Consider the following 9,980-nt stretch of genomic DNA (forward strand, 5'->3'; position numbering starts at 1 on the left):
CTGAACCGTTCTTGTTTAACACTTACGTAAATCTTGTTGTGGTTTTTTGCTAGTAGGGCTACGTTACATGACAAGTACAAATTGTCAAAGGATGATGTCAACATGGCAGATGTAGTTGGCAATGTAGTACGTATTCTACACACCTACATACTCTATTTACTTTGTCATCAAATTCAGTACATAGTCTGAGAGTTTGTAATTTGATCGCAGACTGGGAATTATTGTTAAAAAACTACTTTGCTATAGCCCTTAACATTGCTTTGATATGTTCTTACCTTTGACAAAGGGATATTTAGTTAGATAACACCCTATACTCTTCCATGCAAAAAAAGCCTTTTCATCTTACAATCACTATATTTATATCCATACCCTGTACTTCAGCTAAAGATATGAAGAAAACACGTTTCCCACAGGAAGCAGTTCTGTCATCATGGCTCTGTTTAAAAAAGGGCAAAGCTCATAGAACTTTGTCTATCTATGAGTTTGGCTCAAAAGCCAGAAAGGAGGAATATGGCGAACAGATTCATTCCAGAAGTTTCTTTCCATCCTAAACAGCAGGACTGACTCCACAAAATGGAAATCCACATGAGTCAAGCTGGAAGATCAACAACCAAGACGGAAATAATAAAACATGGAGTAGCTCGCCTGTGTGTAAAGGGAGCCATTTTTGTTTAAGAATCATAAGAACCTAAAGACTTTACGACTTCTAATATCTACTGAAGATATCCTGCAATGATGCTTTAGAGAATTTCCATGATAAAACAGATGCAATTGTTAATATTTAACAGATTATTTTGGCTAAATGTATTATATTATTTGAATAATGTGTGTGTTCATATAATAATTTCTATATCTGACTTCATTATTAGGATTTATACATCAGTTTCCCTCCACACATGTAAGAAATCTGGTTTATTCAAATAAAGTTTGAATAAAAAATAAAACAAAATATAACAACAAATCAGGTAAATTACAACTTTTACAACAGTCCACCAAGGTTACTGTAATCTCATGGTTCAATGATTCGACTAACATTGTGATGATGTGAAATTGTGTATTGAATACATAATTTTTTTAATGTTGTTTGCCACAGAATTGAAAACAATTGCTGTTACAAAATAAGATGAACTGCATGCAGATAAAATATGGTATAAATGTTGGCAGAGTTCAGAAATTAAATTCAAGCTGATACTAATTTGCTATTAATACAACATTTTGGCACTGAAATTACTCAGTTAAATAATAATAAACAAAAAAAAAACGTAAGATTTACTTTGCAGTTAGCTAAACCTCAGCAAATTCACTCTTATTTAATTTTTAGTTTTGTGTGGATCTCAGTTTCAGTTGGATATCCTTCAACATTGCTGCACATTTAGCAATTTTATATACAACTAGATAGTTATTATCCATAAATTGTATTCTAAACAATATCATTTCCTTACCAGCAGGCTTATTAATAACATGATTACAATTTTGAATGATTAGGGTACTTATCATGCAGAAATATTAAGATGCAGTTAGATGACATATAGTGCAACTTCCAACCCGATCTCACGGCAATTCGTAAATTTTTAACAAGGTGGCTTATTCGTACGAATTCGTACGGCCACACTCGTACAAATTCATACGATTGTTGCCAAATCGTACGTATTTTACAAGTTGCACAATTCGTCTGAATTTGTACGAATGACCTACACCTAACCCCCGCCCCTAAACCTAACCGTCACTGGGGTTTAGACAAATCGTATAAAATCGTACGAGTGAGGTCGTACAAATTCGAATGAATAAGCCACCTCGTAAAATATGTACGAATTGGCCGTGAGATAGCATTGGCAATTTCTTATGGAGTACACACTGGGCTATTCACAATTTTCACAAATATGTATTTCTTTAGATGGGAATATCTTGTCTAATTCGACTACTACTCTTCATACAGTACCATACAAGACTGACATTTTATGTGCCAGATTTTCAAGATTCCAGACTACTGCTGCCCATTCAACCTACAGATGTGTTCATCAACATTTTAGAGAAAAAATATTGTCGTCAGTGTGCATGTAAACAGATGTGTTTGTCGGAATCATGAATAAAGATGTGCAGAAGTCACTCAGAGTGTCTAATAAGAGTAATAGCCTTAATGTATTTGATAAACTACTGGCGAGGTGTGACTTTAATCAAAGATGATCTCTGAGGCCTGGCGAAGGCAGTTGGCCGTGTCATCTGGCAGACTGCGGTGCGTGATGTTGTTTCCATCCAAGCGCAGGGTCCTGAGTCGAGAGTAGTTGACCGGGGAGCTGAACTTGCAGATATTTGCAAGGTCAAACTCTGAAGAAATAGAAGTCGAAATGGAGTAAAAACCATGCTTAATCTGTAGCTTGAAAAGTTGGAAATGGAGTAAGACTTACTGTTTATCTCGTTGACTTGCAAGTAGAGATGCTCAAGCGATTCGCTGATCTCCGGAATGCTCTTCAGCTTGTTAAAAGACAGGTCGAGCTCAAGGAGAGAAGACACGTTGAACACACCTGCAGGGATTCCAGAGTCCACCAGCTTGTTGTGAGAGACACGCAGGTACTGCAGGGCTGGCAGCTTGGCCAGGTAGCCATTGGGAATGCCGTCTATGTCGTTATGGTCCGCGTAGAGCATCAGAAGCGAAGGTGGAACTCCCGAGGGAAGTTTCTTGAGCTTGTTCTCGCTCACGTCCAGCAGAACGAGGGACTTCAGGCTTTTGAAGGCACCTGTGATGCTCTCGGTGGTCAACTTGTTCTTGGACAGGTGGAGGGTGGTCAGGTTTTCCATCCCAGACAAGGTGTTAGCAGGGAACGAGCTCAATTGGTTGCCGATCAACTTCAACTCATCCAGAGACTTTGAAAGAGAACTAGGGGGTTTGGTCAGCCTGTTATTGCTGAAATGGAGCTTCTCCAGTTTCTTCAGTTTATCAACGGTGCCACCATGAATCTTGTCGCTGGTGATGTTGTTGTTGTCAAGAATGAGCCAGCGAAGGTCGGTAGCGTTGTCGAACACGCCAGCCTTGATCTCCTCAATATGGTTGTCCTGTAGGTAGAGGTATTTGATGCCACTCGGCACAATAGGGATGAACTTCAAGTCGCGCCCGTTGCAGTACATGGCTGTGGGGAAGCTGAAGGGACATTCACACTCCTGGGAGCAATGTGGAGATGATGGTTCCTCTAGTGGTGCGGAGGGGACATAGTACTCATCATAGTAATCATACTGACCCAAACTCTGACATACCAGTCCAGTCAACAGGAAGAAGCCAAGAGCAAACATGGCTGAACAACTTATTCAAATCTAACCTGGAGAAGAGAAGAGAAGAGAAGAGAAGAGAAGAGAAGAGAAGAGAAGAGAAGAGAAGAGAAGAGAAGAGAAGTTTACATGGTTACATAAGAGGCAATATTAAAATGTGGGGAAAAAAAGTTTCATAATAACAGAACTTTCTATGGTGAACCTCAGACATAAACAAAACCCAGAGCCATTCTTTAAAGGAAATTGATGACTTCATCCTCAAGAATGCAAATAGGTCCAGACAGTCATTCATTCCTTTGCAAATTAGACCCACATTGCTTATGTGCAGATCCAAGTTCATCTCAAGTTACATTAACTTTACCTCATACCTATATCTGCCTTTGTCTTTGCATGCAATGCCGAAGAATTATTGAATGGCAAATGATAGAACTTCAGAAGAGTAATGCAAAGGTGCTTTTGGAATATTGACTAATCAATTAAAGTTTCATGAAAGTTAAAAGTAACTGCACTAAAGTATAGCCAAATTAAATCCAGTACTGCATAATCTCTCTCTCTGTTCATGCACAATTAAAAAAATAGTGCATGAATAATTCTATCAGCTCATGCATTTTCAATAATTAATAAATTATATAAATATATATATATATAACAACTTAACATCATGTTTTGAATGAAATGCGTGCATGGAAGCTTCTCAAACATTACCATGCTGAATAACTGCAATATGATTGTACTTTTTCTTCAGTCCACCCCAAAAATCTGCCAAGCAGATTTCTGATAATCTCATCCAGACAGAACTAAAGTAAGCATGAGCTTTCAACTCATAAATGCAGATGCTAGATATCCTTACCTTCCTGCTTCTCTCTCTGTTCACGGCTTCAGGAAGAGTTGTGTTCGGCCCGAGGACTCTGGAGAGAAAGAGTAAGGGAGGGAGAAAGCAAAGAATGAGAGAGAGAGAAAAAAAGAGAGACCGAGACACTCAAGCCAGACCTTAGTTGCCCAAGATTGATAGAAAACAGCAGTGAGGCAGTTCTAGTGTGTAGATGTCAGCAGTTGTTCACTGGATTCTAAACATATGGATTCTATCAAGGTTCAGGTGTAGCAAAGCAGTTTGGTACATGTACTTCTTCAGAGGAAGACAGAAAGGGGTAAAGACTTACTGGGGACAGTTTGCAAAATATATATACCTGTAGATTCACCACACACATGCGCACATTTTTCCATCCCATTCTTTCCAAACAGTCGCTCAAAACAATTCAACAGTTATGTGAGAGACACAAATAAATCTACAAACACAGCCACTGTCAGTTCCATCATAGCCAATGCTAAGCATTCCTCATAAAAAAAATACAAAATAAAAAATCGAAACAAAACAAAGGTTAACGAAACTATTTGAAAAATCATCTAAAAAAAAAAAATTTTGGCTACTTGCAAAGGCAGCTGCCTGCTATAACACTTGGAAAAATTGACCAAATAAGAGGGTAGTAGGCCAAACCAGTCTTACATAACCGTGTTGTCTATCTGAAGAGAGAATGTATCCAGCTGGTAGATGGTATATCATCAAACAGTGTGCCATCTTTTTATCTTAAAATCCATAAAATCCAGCCGGCTTCTGTCTGGCTGTGGTCATAGATTTATGTGATGGGAAGCTCGCACACAGTGGGAAAGATGGTGCTGATTGCAGATCAGTTTAGTTTTAATAGCATACAGTGGCTCTTAGGAATGCAGTAAAGCCAGAAAACAAGATGAGAGGTCGGTTCTGTAGACTTCATGCGTATCAGAGGAGCTGAGATTATGTATTGTCAAGGATTACTACTGCAAACTCAATAAAGAATATGAAGATAAAATCTGCACACCAAATATATATATATATATATATATATATATATATATATATATATATATATATATAAAATAAAATAATAATCATTAAAATAGAATATAAAATAGGTATAATAATGTATTAAATGTGCTTACTTGTTTGGTGACTATACAGGTATATATATTTTGCAAATTATTACAACTTTATTATTAATTTTTTAAATGATTTTATTTATTTATTTATCAACACATCGACAAACTAATGTCTATTCTCATCATTTACATTTTTTTAACGATTTTATTGGATTATTATATTTTATTATTATACTTAGTAAATGACAGTAAGATAGGGTTACTGAGTGTGTTGATACATAAATAAATGAAATCATTAGAAAATAAATAATAATATGTTTAAACAAATAAATAATTTAAACATATCATGTTACAAAAAAACATTTTTTTTTAAATGTGCCCGACAGATTCAAGAGACTAAGAGTCAGATTCAAACGCTGGTTATATACTTGTGCACCACGGCATGTTATAGCATGTGCGCTAACTGCTGGGCCACAGATCTGATGCTGTTGGGTGGTCTTAAATTGCTCTGGATCTGCTGCATTGCTCATACCTGTCCCATTTTAACAGCACCATGACCTTATCACCCATTCCTCATCTGTAACATCCCCTGCAGGTCACCTCTACCACTCTCTCCTCTCATCTGTCAGGCCTTCAGGGCAAGCACATGAAGCTGAGCTCATGTTTGGACTTTATGCATGAAGTTATGCAGCAGGAGCAGGTCAGGGCAAACCTGTGCAGCTGTACCTGATGCAGGTGTGTGAGGTGTGCAGTTGCACTCAAACTATGTAAAAACAGTCTGCGGTCTGATTGAAAAAATCAGCTGCAGAAGCACTTTTTTAAAAAGTATTTCAAACACACCCCTAGATATAGATATGTGGCATGTCATTTATTACACTTTACACTTAAGTAATTAGCTTTGTTTGAAGTATATTCTGAATTAGTTTTTATTTTATATTTTCTTACATCATTTTAATTTTAGTTCAAGTTTTAGTAATTTTGGTAATATTAGTATTTATTTTATTTATTTATATATTAATATATAATATATTTTAATATATTTATTTATTTTGTCTATATAATTTTTTTAAATACATTTTTATTTCAGGTTTAGATGGAGTTATCAAGCTGAAAATGAATCTTACTGAAAATAAAAAATGTTGCCTTTTTAGAAGAATAGAATATATAGTAAAAAAAAAATTTTTTAAAGTTAAAGTTAAGTTTTAACCTTGCGATACACTTTAAAATATTGGTTATTTTAAAAGCAAGATTAATGAAAAATGACAAACCTATTTCAAATCTATTTTACTGTAAAATATATTTTACAGTGTTTTGTAAAGCATAAAGAAGGAATATTGCCTAATCAGTTATGGGGACCAGGTAATTTCCAGAACAATCATATTTATTCGAATTACATTTTATTTTTGAAGGTTACTTTTTTCTTAATTTTATTAAAGTACATTTGAGCGTGTTATGTTATATAACATACTATAATTAAATGAAATACACAGTTATGCGCTATAAAATATACATTGTCCAACCTATAACATGGACACTATTTTTTTTTTAATTTAATTATTGAATACAATTCTGCCAGCTGCAGTTTTACTGTTGTTGTTCACCATAAATGTTTTTATTTGACCATAAAGCCGGTGTCTTCTTAAGTCTGATTATTACCAGCCCAACTTGAGTAATAAAGATGTTCCGTAAGATGTCCAGCTGTGTCTTTCCTGTCTGGACATTGACACACACGGAAAATGAGAGCCTCAGCATCCTGAACATCACTGGAAAGACTCTCAACACCAGTTCCATAAAAAGGTCCAGCATTTACCAACTTTGGTGTGTTTACCGAGAGATTTCTGTTGAGTATCATTTCCTCTTTTCATCTCACCTTCATCAGTTTACAGTGACGTTAGTGGCTAAATTCCCTCTGTCTTCAAAACTACGCACAGGAAAGGCCACAGCTGCGTCTGTGTCTTGGTTTCTGACGACACCAGACATTTCCAGTCAAGTTTCACAATTTCCAACAATTTTTCCTGACCTGGATGCTTTTGAGGCAGACAAATCTGCTTGTAGACAAGGATAACACCAATTAAACTGAAATATGTTTTAGGAATATATCAAAAAGCTGATTCTTCTGATCTTGTCAACAGCTTTATAATGTTTCCTCTCCTAATAGCTAAAGATGCTATTTCTACCTGATCCGACACTTAAAAATGACCTTTACTTGCAAATCGCGATGTTGTCAGGTTGCTTCAGTTAAACTAATATTTTTTATCTTTGAATAAAATGAGTTTCCTCTTGTTTTCAAGCTTAGTCATGATACTCATGTAATTATATTGAGAAATACCTCATATGGTTCCCATTACAATGCATGTCTTTGTCAACAATAAAATGATTTAGCCACACATAACTTACATTGGTTTTTAACAATGCCGAGAGAGCTGACAAATGAGAAATGCTACAAAACTTTTCAGTGTGGCTGAAGTTTACAGTGAAACACAAAGCTGTCCGGAAAATGAAAATGTCTAAATAAACAAATAAATAATATATATATATATATATATATATATATATATATATATATATATATATATATATATATATATATATATATATATATATATATATATATTCTCTCTCGTGCTCTCTTTCTGTATATGCATAATATTTACAATTTATTAAATCTTTTTAGAGTTAAACATCACTCTTGGTGTATGGTGCAAATCAGTGTTACTAAAATGTCTGAACTGCTGCTGTTTTAGAACATGTTCACTTTGTAAAATCCCTGCTATCAGCTCTCCTCTGAATGAGCTAGAGGTATTCAGCCTCAGTTTGGACACAAATAGTCAAGTGTTGGGTGATCCTGAGGTGGACAAATGCACCTCAGACACCTCAGTGCTGCCACAAACAGACTCAGCGCTGAGCCTCACATTGGCAAACACACGCTCACACACACACATGGTAGCACATGTGCCACAGGCGGCTGCTCGGTGTATCCACTTAATGTAATAGCAGCAAGCTAGTTAAGAAGTCACAGCTCACACACTTGCATGCTGTGGAGGCATGTGAGACCGAGAGCTGATCAAAGCTCACACTCAGGGTTTCAGCAATGGCCTGTTCTGAGAATGATGTCACTTCTGTCATGACGTGGCTCACAAAGCAACGATTGTGATTGTGACAGGAAAGTGTTAAAGTGCTGATTTTAAATTTGCATTACTCAATGCAGCAGAAATTATGTGGTAATTTTGGTGCTGTCAGTATATTATATCATAACATTATATTATATTATATTATATATATAGTTTTTTTTTATAATTTCAATGTCTTTATATCTCAAATGTGACATTTATCAGTTCTTTTTGTATTATTTACATAATATTATAGTATTTATTATATTTTCATTTTTATTTAAATTTAATCACTGTTACTAATTTTATGTGCTTTTGTCGCTTATATTATTCTTTTATTTTAAATGACATTTATATTTATTTCAGTTTTAGTAATTTTAGCAATTACAATCTGCTACAATCTTATTTATTTTTCATTTGATAACAACTTTCATCTTACTGTTTCTTTATATAAAACATTTCAACTTGAGATCTCACAATGTGAATTGATATTAATATATACTAGTTATTTTATCTTATTAATATATTCATAATTTTTATATTTGGATTGGATTTTATTTTGGTTTGCATTTTAATTCTAGTTTAAATTGCTATTATCATTTTACATTTTATAAACATATTTATTAACTTTAATTCAGTTTTTTTTTTCAGTTTTAGCACTTCAGCTAAATATTTCAATTAGTTGCGAGACAATTTTTTAATTGTCATTTCAGTTTGTCTAATATTTTATATTTTACTTCAGCTTTATTTGTTTTAGTTTACAATAACAAAACTGTTTTATATGCTACAAAGTGCATTTAATACAAAACACAAATAATAAATATGTCATTTGGATGTCATTAATGAAAATGATATGAAACTGACAATATTATACTGCACATTCTCCTGTGTGAGCCTCCTCTGCTTTCCTCCTTAACCTTTAACTTTACCTTTAAAGCTCTTGTCCAGTATAGTCAGATGATATTAGCTCTTCCCTCAAGTTTAGGCTGCCACAGTTGTTAAATTTACCTCTCACACACTTAGCTCTCTGGCACACACACTCATATATTTACAAATGCACAATCCCACACTGTGTCCTCTCCATCTCTCACTCTCTCTCTCTCACACACACACACACACACACACACACACACACACACACACACACACGCTGCGCTTTACAGTTGCGTTATAGAGGAGGAGCTTAATTATTAAAGCTCATAAATGTGTATAAACTGAGAGAGCACTCAAAATCGTGCAGCACAAAATAATCCACAAGGGGGCACCAAACAGAAACGATAGACAACCTGGTGGATATATTATGAAATTGATGAATGAAGAAATTCTGCTGTATGAAAAGGATCCCAACATATATATATGAAAATAAGAATGCATAAAAGTATACATTTGTTAATGTTCAATGTCTTACCATTTAATTGCAGTTTGAAGGATTTACCTAAACCAAAGATATTTTTATTATTATCAGAGTGTTTGTCATTATCAAATCCGTAAATTATATCATATTTTTCATCTCCACAAAGGCTACTGTTAACCTCCGTCCTATCAGCTAATCCCTGTGTTTTAAGAGACTCATGACTTTTTTTTTATTTTCATAAGGTCTTGTTTATGGTTGACCAGGAATCTGCACTTGTCTGCAGTGGTGACAGTCAGATAACACAGTTGCAACTATTATTTTTAAAACCAGCAATTTCAATA

General features: G+C 34.8%; 1 protein-coding gene across 1 annotated transcript; it reads right to left on the minus strand.

Annotated features, from left to right (window-relative positions):
* Window positions 1-897: 897 nt before the first annotated feature.
* On the minus strand, window positions 898-4,406 carry LOC113048020 (lumican). The gene is made up of 3 exons (XM_026209513.1): window positions 4,112-4,406; window positions 2,406-3,311; window positions 898-2,325 (listed from the first exon to the last, which is right to left on the minus strand). Exons 2-3 carry the CDS (start codon window positions 3,283-3,285, stop codon window positions 2,171-2,173), a joined length of 1,035 nt encoding a protein of 344 aa, XP_026065298.1. The 5' UTR covers window positions 3,286-3,311; window positions 4,112-4,406; the 3' UTR covers window positions 898-2,170.
* Between the last annotated feature and the right edge of the window lie 5,574 nt (window positions 4,407-9,980).

This window comes from Carassius auratus, chromosome 29, assembly GCF_003368295.1.
Source record: "Carassius auratus strain Wakin chromosome 29, ASM336829v1, whole genome shotgun sequence".
Lineage (NCBI taxonomy): Eukaryota > Metazoa > Chordata > Actinopteri > Cypriniformes > Cyprinidae > Carassius > Carassius auratus.